The sequence below is a fragment of the Rhinolophus sinicus genome, chromosome 3 (assembly GCF_057876585.1).
Source record: "Rhinolophus sinicus isolate RSI-liver-muscle chromosome 3, RSI-T2T, whole genome shotgun sequence".
Lineage (NCBI taxonomy): Eukaryota > Metazoa > Chordata > Mammalia > Chiroptera > Rhinolophidae > Rhinolophus > Rhinolophus sinicus.
In genome coordinates this window covers 17,650,241-17,670,944 of record NC_142503.1, presented here as the reverse complement: position 1 = coordinate 17,670,944, position 20,704 = coordinate 17,650,241, and the positions used below count along the sequence as shown (strand labels likewise).

General features: G+C 32.2%; 1 protein-coding gene across 2 annotated transcripts in view; it reads left to right on the top strand.

Annotated features, from left to right (window-relative positions):
- The window catches only part of CDH9 (cadherin 9), a 117,413-nt gene extending 97,167 nt beyond the window's left edge, over nucleotides 1–20,246 (top strand). The window contains exons 8-13 of one of the 2 annotated variants that reach the window (XR_016020600.1): nucleotides 728–864; nucleotides 1,305–1,426; nucleotides 5,096–5,213; nucleotides 5,307–5,558; nucleotides 7,689–7,810; nucleotides 10,025–10,160. Coding sequence is in view for 1 of the 2 variants with exons in the window: in XM_019749047.3 (XP_019604606.1) it covers nucleotides 728–864; nucleotides 1,305–1,426; nucleotides 5,096–5,213; nucleotides 5,307–5,558; nucleotides 10,025–10,512 (1,117 nt within the window). In the remaining variant the exon portion in view is untranslated. Of the gene's footprint in view, nucleotides 1–727; nucleotides 865–1,304; nucleotides 1,427–5,095; nucleotides 5,214–5,306; nucleotides 5,559–7,688; nucleotides 7,811–10,024 lie in introns of both variants that reach the window. The other variant, XM_019749047.3, reaches the window with a different exon arrangement.
- Nucleotides 20,247–20,704: the final 458 nt, after the last annotated feature.

The window sequence follows — 20,704 nt, the reverse complement described above, 5'->3', positions numbered from 1 at the left end:
ATGAGGTAGGGCAATTAAGTTTGTGAACTCATTCTAGAAAAAGTGCCACATACCTCATTGCTGAATATCACTACAATCACCTTCAAAGTACTCCCCTTAGGAAGCGATGCACCCAAAGAAAGTGCATAGTCCACCCTTCAAAGCAATTTTGGAACTTTATTTCTGGAATGGTCATCAGAGCTGGCCCCGTATTACCCTTAGTGTCCTGAATGTCATCAAAATGTCTTTCTTTCAATATGTCCTTTTTCTTTGGGTAAAGAAAGAGGTCATCAGGGGCCAGATCAGGTGAGTCGGGAGGTGTTCCAATACAGTTATTTGTTTACTGGCTAAAAACTCCCTCACAGACAATGCTGTGAGAGCTGCTGTGTTATCGTGATGCAAGAACCGTGAATTGTTGGTGAAAAATTAAGGTAATTTAACTTTTTCATGTAGCCTTTTCAGCACTTCCAAATAGTAAACTTGGTTAACTGTTTGATAAGTTGGTATAAATTCATAACGAATAATCTCTCTGATATCAAAAAGTTTAGCAACACTGTTGTAACAAGTTCACGAATTTAAGTGTCAGACCTCATATATCAAATTGTCTAAATGAAAATTACATTAAAAAACAATTCAAAAGATTACTTAGCAATTTACTGTCATGTCTTTTGCCTATGACTTGAAGAAATATTAGACAAATAAATAATCTTAAAACAATGCCGGGATTTATGAGTCTCTCTTCTGCTAGATACTCTATTGATCGTCATACTGACATGGACAGGATTTTCAGTATCCACACAGAAAATGGATCCATTTTCACTTTGAAGCCCCTTGACCGGGAATCATCTCCTTGGCATAACATCACCATTACAGCCACAGAAATAAGTAAGTTGGAAATACATCTATCTGAACACATTATTTTTCCCTGAAGGCTCTTCTTTCTTGAGTGGAATGATTTTATCATTAGCGAGATCTGAGAGAAATAATGCGTGTTGGATTTTGAAATTAATGATTATCAAATGTTCATTTATTTTAAATAATTTAATGTATACCTTACTATAGGATAGAAATATAACCTAGCCTCATAAAAATAATAAACCTAAGAAAACTCTCTCTTAGAAACAATACTTTATTTTCAATCATATTCTCCTCTTTTGTGCACGCTGTCCATCTGGGCCATGTAAGAAAGCTGAGATAATCTACCAGCACTCCAATCAAGTATTGAAAGCCACAGAAACGATCTGTTGCTAAGTTACAAATGGGGAGAGTGATATCACTGCTTCTCTGTAAATGGGACTGAAATCTTACACATGTTCTCATTGCAGATAACTCAAAACAAAGCAGCCACGTCCCTGTCTTCATCAGAATTCTAGACATAAATGACCACGCTCCGGAATTTGCCATGTACTATGAAACATTTGTTTGCGAAAATGCAAAGCCTGGGCAGGTAAATGAAATCATTATCAACTTTAAATATAGTATTTTCTCTTCACAAAGGCGTATGACCTTGCATTAAGTTATTGGAACATTGTTTTTAATGCAAACTATTGTCAATCCTCCTTGTCACTTGATTATCATCCCTTACCATGAAACTCACAATGATCTTTGAAAAATGACTTTTAAATTTGTTTTGGCATGGGATCCATGCTAAACTATTTAAAATTATAATATGTGCTTTAGTTTATATACCAGGTACATAATGAGTATCACATATATAAAAAGTTCCTACCTGGATTCATGAATATGTTGATAGTGAATTATTTTCGGAATAGTAATATACTATTAAATAAAACATACAATATGACAATAAAATCACTCTATTTTAATATAAAGGGAATCATAATAATTTTTTGATTAAATTTTAGCACTTTTAATTACTCAGAACATTTTGGTTTGTTACATTTTCTTTGTGATTTTTCAACTGTTAGTGAGACAAAAAAGATTTTTTTTAGAAGAGTTACAAAGTTCCCTTGCAAAGTAATATTTTAGATACCTCTAAAATAATTTTAAGCAAATGTTGAATATGTTCGTTTTTAACAACTACAGAGTAATTCATAAATGACAGTAACTGCACAAGTTTTACTGAAAGAAATTTTAACCAGTTATTTAAATATTTATTTAAGAAAAAGTAGGTAGATGTTAAGAATCCTATCTAATGCCATCCTGTCTTTTTAAGTACAGAACATAAAAGTAAAATACTGTCTTCTATTCCAATAGAGATTATAATGGACTGACTGTTTCTGTACACCCCAATTTCATATGTTGAAGTCCTAACCCCCAGTGTGCATTTGGAGACAGGGACTTTGGGAAAGTACTGAAAGTTAAATACGGTCAGAAGAGTAGAGCTCTGAGCTGATAGGACTAGTGTCCTTTAAAGAAGACACACCGCAGAGATCTCTCTCTCTCCATGCACACACTCAAAGGGAAGTTAGGTGAAGATGTAGGAAGAAGGCAGACTTCTGCAAGCCAGGAAGAGATCTCTCACTGGAAGCCCACCATACCGGTACCTTGATCTCAGACTTGCAACTTCCAAAACTGGGAGAAAATAAATTTCTATTTCAGCCATCAAGCATGTGATGTTTTGTAATGGCAGCCCAAGCAGAGTAAGACAGATACATACCATATTCCACTTACACACAAAAAAATTATAATAAGGTTTTTGTTTTTCTTTACCAACAAAGAATCATTACACAGTTATTTGGATTAAAAGTAGTTATCCTTTTTTTCACTTTACAACATGTAATGGGCATATTTTCAGTTCAGTAAATTACTATTTTTAATATAATGCTTAATTATCATAGTATAGCTACACATTAATTAGCTTATTTATCTACACACCTATTAATGGAAATTTGGTTTACCAACAGAATGTTACTCTAGAAAACAGCACTATAGTGAGAATCATAGTACATTCATATGTATACACTACCTGGTATTATTTTCCTTTGATATAATTCTCAAATTTAAAATAATTAAAATTTATCCATACTCATCTACGTTTCCAAATAGGTCTCCAGATATGTCCTATACCTACTGATAACTTCAATCAAATGTGGATAATTGCCTATTTATTTGGCAACATTAGATTTAAATGTCTACCAATATGTAATATCTCATAATAATTTTAAGTTGACACCCTCCAAAATTATTGAGGCTAAACATTTTTTATAAAAATGTGGCCATTGAAGAAAATATCTTCACAGATAACTTCACATTAGTTTCCTAAACTTACCATGACAAATCACCACGAATTAGACAATAAAAAAAAATAAATAAAACACAGAAATGTATTTTATTCTCTCACACAGTTCTGGTGGCTACAAGTCTGAAATCAATGTCAGCAGGTCCATGCCCCCTATGGAGGCTCTAGGGAAAGATTCTTCCTTGCCCCTTCCTAGCATCTGTGGTTCTGGAATTCCTTGGTTTGTAGAACCAAATTACTCCAATCTCTGTCTCCATTTTAGCATGGCATTCTTCCTGTATTTCTTCCCATTTCCAAATATTCCTCTTCTTATGAGGAGTCTATTCAGTCAAGTAGGGCTCACCTTTATTCAGTATTACCCCACCTAAGCTTGATTACATCTACAAAGAGCCTATTTCCAGATAAGGTCACAGTCACAGGTACTGAGGATTAGGTTCTAAACATTTATTTTGGAGGGACCCAAGTCAATTGATAATAGCTTATAGATATCCTTTAATTATTTGTCTAATAGTATGCTTGTTTTTTATTGATTTGTCTGAGTTATATGTATTCGCTTTTAAAATATGCTTAAGCAATGGCCCAGCAATTCTTTTCAAGAACTCAGAGTCATATAATCAAAGGATAAATGCTGCTTATGTTTTAAAACATTATTAAATGTTAGATACGTTTTTGTTATTCTGGAACAGGATGTTAAGCAAGAATATTAGGTTTTACGTAAATTTTTTCTGTCACATTCCAAACTTCTAAGGAGAAAAAAATCATGTAAGTTTGTATTAATCATTGTGCACTTTCAAAGCATTGTCTAAAAGGCCATATGGTTACCTGTCAGTCTGCCAATAAAATGCATGAAATTATGGTTAATATAAAATTATAGAGGAAAACTCTTGACTAGTGTGCATGCAGGTTGGTATGGTTATAGAAGGTACACAATAACCAAGACAATGGATACATCAAACTGCTATGAAACACCAATAAGTGGTCATCCAACAATGTCAGATTATTATGCAACTGTTTGTTTTTGTAGATGTGAAATTTCAAAGTAAGAACAATTAAAAGACTGTGATTTCAAATCACACAGATGGCAGACCCAGGACTAGATAAACAGGCACCCCAATGTTTTTTACTCCATGTTTTTTCACAATAAAATGCTTGGTGGAATTTTTGTGCCCAATCTGTCATCTGTTGCTCCAGTAGTCGCACTAAAGCACACCTCTGACAGTGAGAGCACAACTAAGAGATGTTGTAATTTCTCAACTTGGACACTGATTTTGCAAATCTTTAGAAGCATTTATTTGTATTTCTTGCTAAACTTTATAAATACCATTAAAAGAAAAGCAAATTAATTTCAATAAAATATATTATATGATTGTAGTTAAGGGGCCTCCTAGCTATAAATTCTTTCAATTTCTGGCATTCTGTGACATATTGCTCACTCTCCAAAACTATATTGATAGTGTTCTTAATCTATAATAGCAGTTATGCTAAGCACTTATGTTTCTAAAAAATACATCTGTTATGTTATCTGCCTTTGAGAGAACCGTTATTTAGTAGAGGCAACAGATTGATAACCAATTAATAACAAAACAGACGGGTGCTTTCTAACAAAGTTAAAAGAGGATAGAGTTGGAGTGATCAAATTTTTCTTTAAGGTTGGACACTGCAGTGGCCAGGAATCAGACAATGATTCATAGAGATTCCCTATAAACTAATACTTGATGGACTTGTTTTACTCTTAATTAAATGCATTACATTAGACAGACCCATACTAATTCCTTGGCATGATTATCTGAAAATGGCATATTTCTTGTGTTTTTATTTTCAGTGATATATTTGAAGCACAGGCGCTGATTAAAAATATCTTATAATAACAAGAGCTGTTTGTTGTTGTACTTTATTTAATTTATCTCATTTCAGTTGATTCAGACGGTCAGTGTCATGGACAAAGACGATCCTCCCCGAGGCCACAAATTCTTTTTTGAACCAGTGCCAGAGTTTCCCCTTAATCCGAACTTCACCATTGTAGATAATAAAGGTACAGAACGTTTTGAAATCAAAAAATTATAAGACCCTATGATGCAAAATTAAAAAATGGTCTGATTTTTTTCCCCACCATTTTTTTTTCCAGATAATACAGCAGGAATCATGACTCGAAAGGATGGGTACAGCCGCAACAAAATGAGTACCTATCTACTGCCAATTTTAATCTTTGACAATGATTATCCAATTCAAAGCAGCACTGGCACACTCACTATCCGTGTGTGTGCCTGCGATAATCACGGAAACATGCAGTCCTGCAATGCAGAGGCCTTGGTCCTATCAGCTGGCCTGAGCACAGGAGCACTAGTTGCCATCCTTCTCTGTGTCATCATACTCCTTGGTAAAGCCACACCCCAAATGCTCATGTAACTGACAGAATTCTCACCTTACTGCCCAGGGCTCATGCACTGCAAAGCACTCTTGGCTATAGCTAAAGACTGAGTATTTTGATTTCTTATTAAAATTGTCCTTGGGGGGGCGAGGGGGAATGAGTTTTTGTCTGTGGGGATAAGTCTAGCTTTCTAGAGACCAAATATGAAGATTTAACAGCTAGTGAGAATTTTTTTTATTTTTATTTTTATAGTATTTAATGCTAACTAACCATGGTCACTGTTCTACGGATATTTAATACTTGATTTAATTTCCATATCAACTCTATACGATAAATTTTATTCTTCTACAAGGAGACTAAATAACAAAGTCACTCATTCAGACAGTGTTTTTACTACCATTCAAATCCATATTATCGGATTTCATAATTCTCCTTTCTAACCATTATTCTCAAAACCAAAGACTACCTTTAAATAATACTACTAACAAATACTAAGTTATGTATATCAGATGTCTAATTGGCAGATGCATTTGTAACAATATGATAAATGTATTTTTTCATGAATTTTGTTATATGTAGGTGAAATATACCAAGTTAGAATTTTAAGTTATTATTATTTTTAACATCACTGTGGCATTGTGAAATAACTAGTTCTGCAATGCTTTCTAAATAAAGTCATGCTTCCAATAGCAAATGTTTTATTTGAGCATCCCCTAACAGGACAACAATTTAATTCAATTAAACAGTTGTTCCACTGTAAAACATTTCCCCCAAAATTGTGTCCAACAAATATGCAACTAAAACGCTTATGCTTTGGGCAGGAGAACTAGCCAGATTTATGTTCCAATGCCCATATGTGCTGGCTCCTTTTCATTGCAAATACTTTCAAGCTATCTGGATGAAATCCCTTTGGCCAGATATCCTTGCAGGACTTCAGTGGGGGATTGATGAAAGTGAGGGGAAGGCATTATTTCTCAGTTAAAATGATCCAACTATTTAGAAAAATATTTTCTCAGGGTGTGTTAGGACATACCCACCACTACCATCACCATCAGCTGTCTGCATTTCCACCTGCTGCTAGAAAGTTCAAGCCTTCAGTAAAATATTTTTGTATCCCCCATGGAGGTGAAATTTTGGCTTACTCTTTTAGCTAAGTGCAACTTTCAGTTTCTCATATTGTTTTTATTTGCTCAGATAGTTTTACTTTCCTAATTTAGAACATGAAAACATCTATATTTCAAAATTGATGTTTTAATTTCTATGTTAATAATGCACACACATACATAAAGACATGTATGCATACAGGAACAAAAGCACACCCCCCAAATAAATTTAGATGTCATAACATCATCAAGATAAATTTATAATATTTTCCTCTATGTGGAAATCCTAAAAGATGCCTTCTTTTATTCTGAAAAGTCTACCACCTTTCTGCCCTGAACAATAAAGAAGACACATATCTCTTATTTTTCACCTTCACCACTGATTGCCCAAATATGAAGTTATTTATTATTATTTAAGTTAAAATTGGTCCTAACTCAAGTGTTCATTATCAAACTTTCCAACACAGTCTTGCTGTTATTTCCAGTCTTTATACTGATGGCTGGACCCAGTCCCTACATTTCTATAGTGAAGAGAATCTGCTCTTTGCAAGATGGTGGTACAGCATGGGCAATATTATTTTAGACCTACCCTGTTAGAGTTTGAAGAAATGGATAGCTCTTAGTTTATACCTATGTTGCAAGGCTGTGTAGGGAATAAAAACCTAGGGCATGGCTTTTTAACTTTTTTGATTCCTGGGTCTCCTTTGGCAATTTAGAATAATAATATAAATTCATAGAAATGAGATATGTAAGCTAAAACAAAAATATACTTATGCAAATTGAACAAAAAATTTAAAAAAGCAAAATGTGTTAGATTATTGTCATATGCACCTTGTTTTAGTGCAAGTCTAATGATCATTTGAGATATGTCGTAACTATTATGCAATATAAAATTAGTGACTTCTATTGATTTACTAGATACATACTGTTACTACCACTATAGTTTATGTTGATATCTATAATAGAAAAAAAATACTAAATTTGAGTTACAGATTAGTGAAAATAACAATGCACATTTTTCTATTCCTTACCTTAGACTCGCTGAATACCATTCATGTACCCCAGATTAATAACTTCAGTCTAGGGAAAAGAAGCAGATAATTTTGACCTGGCAGAGGAGAAAACACTCACAACAGATTCTATGGACCATTTGTGACAGTTAGTAAATATTATATTAGCTAATAAACCCTTAAATTATTTGACTTTATAGTTATTCTTTTATTTACAAAAAGTACAATATCTGAAAATTCATTCAATGTTAAGTTTAGAAAGAACTTACTCTTTCTGTTGCATGCTTCACTAGATTGATGGATTTTAAATCTATGTTATACTTAACTTACGTTCATCCTTTTCTAATAGAAAGCACAGATTGCCTCATTTCTACGGAATAGTTTTGTAAAATTATCTCCAAGATGATTCTGAATATACGTCAGCACCCAAAGCCCATTCTGTGGAGGTTAACTGAATTTATATATATATATATATAAATATATATATATATATATATATATATATATATATATATATATATATATATATTTATATATATATATATAAACTGAATTTATATACATATATATATATATATATATATATATATATATATATATATATAGGTGCATATATATGTATATGTATATATATATATATATATATATATATTTCTACCAATTAGTAGGAGCTGAGAAAAGTGTGTTGTCCAATATAACAATAACATTGGACAGACTTTTAGTGGAGTTATAGAGGCCTCAAAGCCAAGGTGTACAGTCTCAATGAAAATGAGTTTGCTTTGTGTCATCTCAAAACAAAGATTGAGAAAAGAAATAATAGATTTTTGAGTCAACATTTTCTTGTTTTTCAATGATACATGAATTGTATTGACGAAACATTTAATTGCTCCTAAAGTAAGGACTATTTTTTATTTCTCCCAGGCAACGTGTACATTTGCTTTGGGAAAATTTTCTTTATTTAATCCTTAACTTTTCTCATGTATAAAATCGGGGACTTGGTCCATTTTCAATGGAAAAATTATATTTTGGAAATCATGTGTGTTTTTTTAATGTTTTAAATGTATTTTCTTATTGCATAATGTATTTATTTTGCATGTGTTCATTGCCAAATACATGCATATGTTAAATTCCAGTAATACTGGAAAATAAGAAAATATATCAAATGTAGGGAATTTTAAAGTTAACTTGAAAATATAGGCATACATAGATAAATAACAAAAACAATACAGCAAATACAGGGAACACAATATTTTAGTTAAAAAGCTTGAATGCAACTGTATATGTCAAGGAAGTTCTCAGTAACGAGATAATATCTGAGCTGTCTTGTAAGATGAGTATAAGTCAAAATTGAGTTTGAGTTTGAATTATATACTGTAGCTCAAGAGTTATATTTTAGATCTTATACTGGCTTTCATTACCAGGTCAATAATGTAATTTAACTATACAGATACCAACTATGTGAAGGGAGGAGTTCAGTAGCACATACATATTTATATGTATGCATATATACCGGGGGTGCCAAAAAAATGTATACAAGTGTACACTTTGGTCAACATTGCTCAAGCAGTAGTCTGCCATTATCTGAAGTGTGTGGACGCTGATGGTAAATACTTTGAGCACCTCTTATAATTGCAGAAGTCAAACGTGACTTGTATTCATCTTTTGTTGTCATTATATAGTATTGCAATTTTAATATAGTTTTGCTTTCTTAAAACATGTATACATTTTTTGGCACCCTCTGTATGTTGTTATATACTATGTATATATGTTTATGCATGTGTATACATACATGTAATATATACTGTATATACTATAACATGTATATAATGCACTTGTATGTGTATATGCATATTTATGGGTAAAGGTTTGCATATTTCCTTAATTCATTAAGAAAGTATTAAATTGATGCTCAATTTCTCTTGGGATAAAAATTTATAATCATAGTAGTTTTAGAATTTTAGTAGCTTTAAAGAAACATGCATTTGGGAGGAATGAGGTATCATACACTTCCAGTTGGCTAAATGCATTAGCCGTGATTGAATAAAGATTTTTCAATGCAAGAGCTCCAAAGGAGAGTGAGTCTTGAAAGTAAATACAAAGCCCTATAATATCTGCTTCTTTATCAGTTCAGAGCATTTAGTCATTAGCTCAAAGCACTGTATTTGTACAGGATAGTTTTAGCACCTCTCACACCACACCAACCTCATTCATAGAAGTGTGCTACATTTACAACTGAAACAATGTCACTATTCTCTCTCTCTCTCTCCCTTCCTCCCTCCCTCCGTCCCTCACTCCCTCCCTCCGTCCCTCCGTCCCTCCCTCCCTCTCTCTCCCTCTCTTTCTCTCTCTCTCTCCTCAATAGTTTTAGTTGTGCTGTTCGCTGCATTGAAGAGGCAAAGAATTAAGGAACCTCTGATCATTTCAAAAGATGATGTCCGGGACAACATCGTGACCTACAACGACGAAGGTGGCGGGGAAGAAGATACGCAAGCTTTTGACATTGGCACATTGAGGAATCCAGAAGCAAGAGAAGACAGTAAACTTAGAAGGGATGTAATGCCCGAAGCTATTTTTCAGATAAGGAAGACTGTGCCTCTGTGGGAAAATATTGATGTACAAGATTTTATCCATCGAAGATTAAAAGAGAACGACTCAGATCCAAGCGCCCCTCCTTATGATTCGCTGGCTACATATGCCTATGAAGGGAATGATTCCATAGCAGGTTCACTCAGTTCTTTGGAGTCCCTCACAGCAGATGGTAACCAAGATTATGATTACCTCAGTAACTGGGGGCCTCGTTTTAAAAAACTTGCCGATATGTATGGGGGTGATGAGAGCGACCGAGATTAGGAGTATCCTATGACGTGATCGATATTAGTGGAAGCACTCTCTTTGTACTAGATTGAGTGCCCTGCGTTCTCGTCCTCGGAGGACATTTTTTTAAAAAATGAAAATTACCAACAATATATAGGTATTGTCATGGTAAGGGTTTGCTTAATCAGTAAGTTTCTGTGAATGAACACAAATGACATAGATTAAAAAAAAAAAAAGTAATAATAACCAGTTCACCCTCTTTGCCTAACAATCTCTGAAGGAAAGTGTATCACATCAATAATCAGTTTAAAAAAATACACAAAAGGCTTTTTGTGCCTTTTCTTGGATATAGGAACTTTATAAATGTTTTCTTAACTGATTTACAGTCACCTTTACTATTAAATGAAACATTGTTCAACTGCTTTTAAATTAATATAATATATATACACACAGATATGTGTGTGTGTGTATATATATATATATATATATATCCCTAAAGATATAAGAATGACTATTACTGCCGTATTTATTTAGTTGAAGAATGTCTTGGTGTTAATTCATTCATATTTTTATAAATGTATATTTATATTTTTGTATTTTTATGAAATAAACTAGTATTTATAAAAATAAATTTCATTTTATTTAATTCCCAGAAGCAGGTCTGATCTCACTTATAACCTTTTTTTTTTTTTTTTTACATCTTTAAAGGTAAAACATGATTTACCTTTAAAAAAACAGAAAAACCAGCTAAGTCACTGCATGCGGTTCAGAATTAGAATGCAGTGGAACAATAAAAGAGCTTTAGTACAAATGGGGATTTTTCTGTTTCAACCACTGTAATATGGACAAGTGTTTATAGAACCATTGGTGTCTACCCATCAATAGCATGTGAGAAACATTTGGAATATAAAATATTATTAATATAATTGTGAATAATTAACTTTATGTTTTTGCACAATACTTTAATATAGGATCAACCAGTGAATTTTATTTGAGAGTAAATAAAGTATGTGTCAATAACATGTAGATGACAAAAATCTAAATTACCCTTTTTTCTATCAACAGTATAGTTATCAGAATGAGAAATATTGATTCTGATTATTTTCTTTATGATCAGACAATTCATTGAATATATTCTGGGTACCACTTAAATGTATATCTGCAAATTGGGGGGCGTCAACTGACCATTTAATTAAAGAGATTGAAAGTCTGCATATTTGAGGAAATCTTGGAAGATGTAGTGATGAGTAGACTGGAGATAAGACACCTTAAGGAATGTGAAGTTTTACTAACAACTGGGGTTGTCCAGAGAACAAAACATAGGCACATTCAGACATGAAAAAGACGGGGAAAGGAGATGGAGTATTGTGCATAATAATCCTTTGCAAATCTTTGAAAGATCGCCATACAGAAAACTTGTCCTATTTTGGCCTAGAGAATAAAACCTAAAACAAAAGAAGAAAACTTCACAGGGAGAGATCACATGTTATCCATCTTCTGTGCCATGAATGATCCTTTGCTTTCTCTTTTATTACCCATCCTTTAAGGAACAAATGTCATGTCCCAGGTGATTCCTAGGTGAAATTTGTATAAAATTTTAACATTGACTAGTCTGTTATCAAGCCTATTTAAATAACAAATATGTTCCAAATCATAAATAGGCACTGTGCTCTATTATGTTCCTATGATATACATTTTTTGAAGATTAAAACTGATTTAATAAATTTTACCACCAATAGCTAACACCTACTGAAGATTTAATTTAATGCTAAAGAAAAACAAACAAACAAACATACTGTGCATTTAAGAAACATTTGAAATTTTTCTAATTACTGGAATTTCCTTGAAAACAGAAAGTTTTAGCTTTAGTTAAGAAAATTTGTGTTTTTACCTTAGAATGTAATTAGTTTCCCCATTATAGAGCTCTTCCAACATGAATCAGACAGACATTTGAGGAGGATGATATAGAATGCCTTAAGGTAGTCAGAAAAATGAATTAGGTGTTTATCAATGCTTCTTATAATCCCTTTTTTCTACAATCACTAGAGGGATAAGTGACAACAAAGAAACAAATTCTAAGGAGGCCTATAATGACTATGTGTAACAGCTGCTTTAAAAAGAATAAATTATGACAAGTCAGAGATGGGGGAATTGAGAGTTACATCCCTTCCCTGATTGAGTTTACTATGCTTTAAATATTGAGAATACCGCAACAAACCAAGCTACCTACAAGAGTAGACCTAAAATTGCTATGATAAAATCATATTGTACCAAACACTAGATAGAATAAGACATTAAATTTTTAAGTTCTAGATGAAGAAATGTTAATTTGATTACCATTTTTTGCTATTTACATAATGAAGTTAGATTTAGCGTTCTCTCTTTCCTTGACTTGGAAATGACTGATATACTGGATCTTTAAAAGAACGGAGATAAAAGATTTCAAATTTAATAGGTATATGATACCCTGTGTTATAAATCAGAAGGTCTGATTTGATCAATAAAAATACCAGATCTGTATAATACTGATACTTCCTTCCTATAATTTTCCAATAATCTATGGAATTCCCACTGTGGTAAAAAACAAACAAACAAACAAACAACAAAAAAATTCATTTTGGAGTCAGATCAGATTGTATTTTCTTACTTGCAAGTAAATAAATTCTTTAATTTCTCCAGAAAAAGATACTTGATAATATTTATCCTATTGGATTTGAGTTTTATTTCATTAGACACATATAATACACTTAATAATATTATTTCCATCACTTGATTCTCATGGACTATAGAGTTGGTAAAATTTGAGGAAAATTACTTCTTAATGTGTGCTCGCTTTCCAAAAACAATAAATTAGCTCTGACTGTTTACACTTACGACAGAAATTAAATTAAAACCAATAGAGTAACCATTTTCCTAAATATAATTAAAACTTAAGCACTGTTTTATTTTGATGTTCAGTAACTTTTAGAATCATGTATGTCTCCATTTACATTTGAATTTGTTTTTCAGTGAAGGGAATCTATTTACATTATCTGAATGTTAATACACAGCCTGGGTATTATTACATTTAATCCTGCTCTCAGACATGTGACATACAATCCAATGAGTAAAAATTTTCCACCTTGGCATAAGCACCACAATTGGCTTGCCAGGAATTTACATTATTTTGGTTATTCTTTTATTTTACTTAGTCTTTTAATCTAATTCCTCCTCTTCTTTAACTCTATATTTTGGAGTGTTCCAGGCCCTAGTCTTTTTTTTTTTTTTTTTTCCCTATCTGAATTCTGGCCCTTGATGATCTTACCCATTTTCTAAGTTACTGTTCATATTTAAATAGACATATAGATATAACTACAGATATACATACAAATTCAAAACTTCTAAATTTAGACCTCCCATACTAACCTCTTTCTTACAATCCAAACATATATCAAACTAACAATTCCAAATTTTCACTTCCATGCCTAATTAAGAAGGCTATGTCCAAATTTCAACCTCTAATTTTCACCCCTAAATCTGTCCTATTCTCAATTTGCCGCATGTCAGTTGATGACCATTTTACCCTTCTACTTTCCTAGGACAAAATCCTTGTAGGCATTCTTCATTCCGCTCATTCTATTACCCTCCACATCCAGTATTTTATAAGATCCTATTCACTAGTCCTTTAAAATTCTTAGATATACGATGACTTTTCATCCTGCTGTAAAAGTCTTACTTGGATTATGGCAAGATGTTTCTACAGCTTTCTTTGCCTCTACCATCTATTATGAACACAGAATACAGAGGGGGATGCATTTATTTTTTCATCATTAGGTAAGTGTGAGCATCTAATTTTTCAATTTAAAACATCAATTGTTCTTCACAGTGACAGTCAGTCTTCACAAAGGATCTACCAGATCAAGTTCCCATTATCTCTTTCATCTTATTCTCCTTCACTTCCTTATTCATTTTCCTTCAGTTATCCTGGGGTCTTGGTTGTTCCTTTAAAATGCTATGCATTTTCCCTTTGAACTGATCACTGTCCTTGGAACAATGTCTCACCAGATATCCATGAAGTTAACTGAGTAACTTCCCTCAAGTCCTGGTTCAGACGCAACTTTCTAGGTGAGGACAATATTAAACAATCTGTTTAAAACTGCAACCACCCAAATCCATTTCTCCTTTCTCAGTTTATTTTAAAATGTTTTTTTCCACGACAAATATCACCAATGAATATAATTTATCATTTAATTTTTCTGTCTGCCTATTTGTACTAGAATGGTTATTGGTTTGCAAATTGTCCTATGTGCACGGAAGGCAAGGACAGACTGAAGAAAGAACAGGCCACTAACTCCAGATTGGCAGGTGGCAGATTTAATAAGCAAGGAAAGAAAACTTACATAGGAGGTTTGTCTTGGGTAGCCAAAAGATAAGTCGCTAACCATAACCACCAACCAGAATTGTAAGTTTAGATGGAGGTCTTGTTAGTCATATATACTCCCCAAATGGTCTCAACAACTTCTTACTGTCTCACGACTGCATCCTAGAAACAACACCTAGTGTGGGAATCAACGTATATTCCAAGATGGGGGTGGGTAAGGAGTCTCTGATTGCCCAGGCCCAGTTTGCAGGTCAACTGGAGTTCCTATTTTCTTGATGACAACTTTCAACGATAGTTGGTCACTTTGGGCCATGATTTTCATCTATTATACTCACTAAAATACCCCACATGCCTAGATTAGTGACTCACACCTTGTTGAAAAACAGCAAGTATTTGTCAAATACCGAATGACATGCTCAATATTTACATGTGATACTTATCGTAATTTGGTAAAATATTTAAAACAAAACAAATATAAACAAAAAATATATACTCAAATTTATAATAATGTGCATTCCTCCAACACCATATTGATTATAGTGCAATTGTTAAATCCAAGTAATATTTGTTAAATTCTGGTTAATCATAATTAAGTCACGATTTGAAGAGATCTTTTCAAAAGTATAGAAAAGCATGAATAATTATCCCAGTGTGTTTTTTAAAAGCCTCACACTGAACAAAAATAGCATTCAATGATCTTTGCTTCTAAAACAATATGGTAAAGGGCTTTTACTAGATTTCAGCCCATCAATTCCAAATGTCACAATCAAAACACAAAGAATGTAATAATGGCTTTCTCTGTTGAAGTTTTCATTATCTTTGTAATCTAATCACGAGACTGCTCTTAACCCACTGTTTTTTTATGCTTGAGTATAAAAGCAAGCTGAAGAACCCTAAAAAAATAAAATTAAAAAAAAAAAGATTTTCTTAAATATGTTTAATTGCATTTCAAACTCAGTAATAACATGTGACTATTTCTAAGAATATTAGTTCATGATAGGCTATATGGTAGTTCATGATAGGTTATATGAAATAGAAATACCAGCTCTTTAAATCTTTGTGGTCAAAAGAGCCATGCACAGACACTGATTTGTAATCTTTGCTTTTGTTTGACAAAATATCGTAAGTTAATATGGTGTTACAAACTGGGACAAAAATCAACATGTTATTTCAGGCATTTAAAAGTCAAGATATTTTACCTATAAATCATTCCTTCTGGATTTTCTTGAAGAATATATTAGTGAAATTAAGCCTTTTTAACCTTATTATACTTATATTTCAGTTAATTTCATAAATTGCCAATTCCTTTCTGTGACAGTTTTTAGATGTTTTTCATTTTATTGTTTCTAACCACATAATTACATGATTTTGATAGCAATCATTTTTAATAATATATGTTATCATATTATAAATACTTATCAGAAATATGTTGTTTTGCTGTCACTGTAATGAAACTCAATGTAATCAAAATTCCCTGCTAGTATTTGCTTGGTTTTCTATGTGCCCTTATTACTAATTCAGCTCAAAATTCTTTGTCAATCATCTAAATGTTTTCTCTTGAGATTCAAAAGCACAAAAAAGCAGAGAGCCAATTTCATCTCTTGAAGAAATGTTTCCTTCAGTCACTGAACTGCCCCAGTGAGGGACTAATTGTTCTCTAGGCCGGATGCATCCTGGTTACCGCCTCCCTTCCACAACCTGGGCATTTTCTGGATCTGTCCTTCAGAGTTGGAGTCCTGAGTCCCATAGCTCAAGTCAAGCACTTTTAGTTTGCTTTCCTTGTTTCTCCTGCCCATTATATTCCAGATAATTTGGTCTACATTTCTCTCACAGGGCACTATTTCTTATTTATATCTAATATGATAGTTCCATTACATAATAAACAAAAAATTCCTTGGTAATCGGTAATCTCTCTCTCTCCCTGCCTTTTTTTCCTCTAGATGTATTTGGTACCATGAAGTTTCATTAGTATTTTTGAAGTGTTTTCATTCTTTAGTCACCAGAAATTTATTTTATGGACACTTAACTGCTTCATTCATTTATACGATCTGCCTTCTCCTCTTAGGCATTAGACATTTGAGTTTGTAACTCCTATTGTAAAACATTAACCAGAATTCAAAAAATTTACGAATGCTATTATTTTAAACCTTATTTGATGTTTAATTATTATGGGCTGGTACTAATAAATAATAACTTCATATATATATATATATATATATATATATGAATCATTAGGAAATATATTTTCAAGTGGTCATATTCTTCAGATGAATATAAGCATTCAAATCTGTTTTTGTCTATTTGTTTTCATTATGGCTACTCAGTATTACTTTTAGTTTATAGTATCTTACAACATTTATTTAATACCTTTCATATACTTGGGACTTTGGTATGCTCATGTTCATTTAATAATCACTACAATATGATCTAGAACAGTATTTATGATAGCAGTTGAAACCAAATCAAGTGTACATTGATTACATATTTATTTGAATTAAAACTTATAACTTTCAGAATATGTAACATTTATAACCACTCTCTAATACTAACTTTTTATGGACATCTCAGTTATGTGCTATGTTAACTTCAAAATTTATTTTTTTCATAGGAAACATAGTGGTACCTTGCTGTATTAAGCACAGGGGTAGTATACTGAGAAAAGTATGATTTTAAGAAAACGTATTGTTTTAAATTATAATTTACCTTATTCAGGATCCTATCACAACAGAGACTTCATTGAAAGGTTCTGATATAAGTTAATGGTTAATTGATTTATTAGTTTTGTACATCCTTATTAAATACTAGCTATTATAGGTGAGATAAGGTGAAAGATTAAAAAAATAGTATATTTCAGAACCCATTCCTTTTAAGATTTTAGAATTCAATTCAGTTAAAAAAAAACATAAAACAAGTAACTAAAAGATAAAGTGGTATGTGATTAGGGCTTGAAAATGATATAAAGGTTAAAAAAAGGTAAGATGACATTTTTTGACTTCACATGTGTTTTACAATTATATCTTTTAAAAATAGATGCATGAGAATTACTATATCCATTAAAAATCTGTCAGAGGCATATTTGAATAAAATATGATAAGAAACTGTTCCTACTTAATTAAACTCAATTTCAATATTAAATTTTAAGGTCACAGTATAATCAGGATACTGACACCATTTTTTAATATTTGACGATGATAGTTTTAAAGTGGAGTACTTCATTACCATTCTTTAATGGCGTGAATGTCAAGGATAGGCTAGATGGAGAAATGGGGACTTTCATCATTGAAATGCTTACTATTAAATAACAACATACATAATAATCTATGCTTTATAGAAAATAATCCAATGAATCAATATTGTAACTTATATGATGTCTGACAATTAAGTTCGCCAACTTTTTGCAATGGTGTTGTTAAACTTTTTTGATATCAGAGGGATTATTCATTATGAATTTGTACCAACTGGACAAACAGTTAACCAAGTTTACTATTTGGAAGTGCTGAAAAGGTTACATGAAAAAGTTAGACGACTTCAACTTTTCTCCAACAATTCATGACCCTTGTATCATGACAATGCACCAATTCACATAGTGCACTGTTAAAACTCTGTAAGGGAGTTTTTAGCCTGAAAACAAGTAACTGAATAGGGAACACCCTGCCTATTCACCTGATCTGGCCCCCAGCAACTTTTTTCTTTACTGAAGATTAAAAAAATATATATTGAAAGGAAGACATTTTGATTACATTCAGGATATCAAAGGTAATGCGATGACAGCTCTAATGGCCATTCCAGAAAGAGTTCCAAAATTGCTTTGAAGGGTGGACTAGGGGCTGATGTTGGTGTATAGCTTCCCAAGGGGAGTACTTTGAAGGTGTGATACCGTAGTGATATTCATCAATGAGGTATGTAACACTTTTTCTAGGATGAGTTTGCGAAATGAATAGTTAGACCTCGTATAAACATGGCAAAATTTTAGGAAAATGTCCAAAAAAAAAAATAATGACTAACTGTAAAAACTAAAATGAACCAATAATGAACAAGATTTCTGTTGCTTATTTCTCCTTTGAAAGGAAAAATCAATCTGGGATTGGGGATATTCCCACAGAATTTTGTATATTAATACCTTGTTTTGACAATAAGTCAGGTGTAGTATGTGTAGGTTGAGATATGTCTACTTTTTCTTAAAAGCTAAAATATATCTGAGTGTCCTTTGAATCTCCTATGAAAAATAACAAGAATGGTAAATTTGTATTCACGCTTTGAAGGAAGGTTAGCAGTGGGAAGCTTGCCCTGTTGTCTTGCACAGGCCTGGGGCACAGGAAGCACTATGTAGCCAGAGGGATTTGAGGTTGAAGTGAGACTTTACATCCGTCATTTCCATAGGATGCTTTGAAATCTTTGAAAGACAACTTTTGAATTACTGTGTGGAGTAAGCAAGTGAGGATGGGGCTTAGGAGGAATTAAATCCAGTTCCAAGAAGGACTACTGAACATCGTGCTGGTCATTAGCAACATTCATTCTTAAGAGGCCAACCTGGAACTTGGGAACATCTTAGTAACATGAAGGAACAGAGAAATGGGCAATGGTGACACTAATCCCATTATTCTTTTCTCTGACCAATGAATACAACGTATTTCTTTTTTATTCTTTGCCATGCGTATTCAATTAAATCAAATTAGGGGGTTGGGGATCCAGGGGGCACATTTTGATGACCTTCCTCTCTGTCCCATGCAAACTCTTTCCCCAGCATGATTTTAAATTTTCAAAAGGCAAATATTTTCTCCAGTGCTGAGACAACTTTTCAGTGATTGAAAACTCACACATTGCCAAAGGTAAAACTAGAAAAATATTGTGCTAAACACAAGTTCATATATTGATTCCAAGTCATTGATTGCATCTATATAATAACATATAACTTGAAAATGTAGGGGATTTTTCTTATATGTTATCTTATATGTTATCTGAGTGTGTTTGTACATGAAGATTTTAATTTTTATAGAAAAAAAATCATACATGAAATTACAACTTACCCACTAACTGGGAAATAACTATTTGTTATGCTCACAATAGTCTAAATATTCTCCTTGGTTTCCTAGTGAATGGTAGCTTCTTATATTGACAGTGTCATGCTAATAAACTGCCTTACTTATAAAAAAGGTAGTTAATATATTCACACTTGTTTCCGTTTCAGAAGTTTTGATGTATTTGTTTAATGATAAAAGGTGTCGTATCAAGAAATAATCATGTAACATGATCAAGTGACTACTTGGGTATTATTTATTGAATTATGTTAACTTAATGAACTTATGGAAATTTCAATCTAGTGCCCCTAAATAAGAGAATAGATATGCTCTGAATAGGAAAGTTGATTATACTGATATAAGCATTGGTTAATAAAATAGTGGAAAAGTTATTTACATTGCATGGTCTGTAAAATTAATTCCTTAACCTTCCAGCTATAATGAAAGATTGTATTCTGCATTTTTCATTAATCTACTGTAATACTTATTATCATGAAATTATATTAAATATTCCCAACCTTATTCATTAAAACTTTAATGCAATAACCATCAGTTTAGCTCACTGAATAACAAATAATTTAGAAACAATGTTAAAAGATATTTAAATGCAAATCCATGTTAAATGAATAGTGATCTGAATTCCTAAAATATTTTATTTAAAAATCTACTCTAATTCAATTGAAACTAATAGAACTAAAGTGCTTGCTTTTAGTTCATATATGACAAATTAATTAATTACCATGATTTGTTGTTATTTTCAGCAGCTTAACAAACATATATTCTATTTATTCTCTAAATATTATACGATGTTCATTTTCCTTTTAATAATACATATCCATGCCACCAAGAA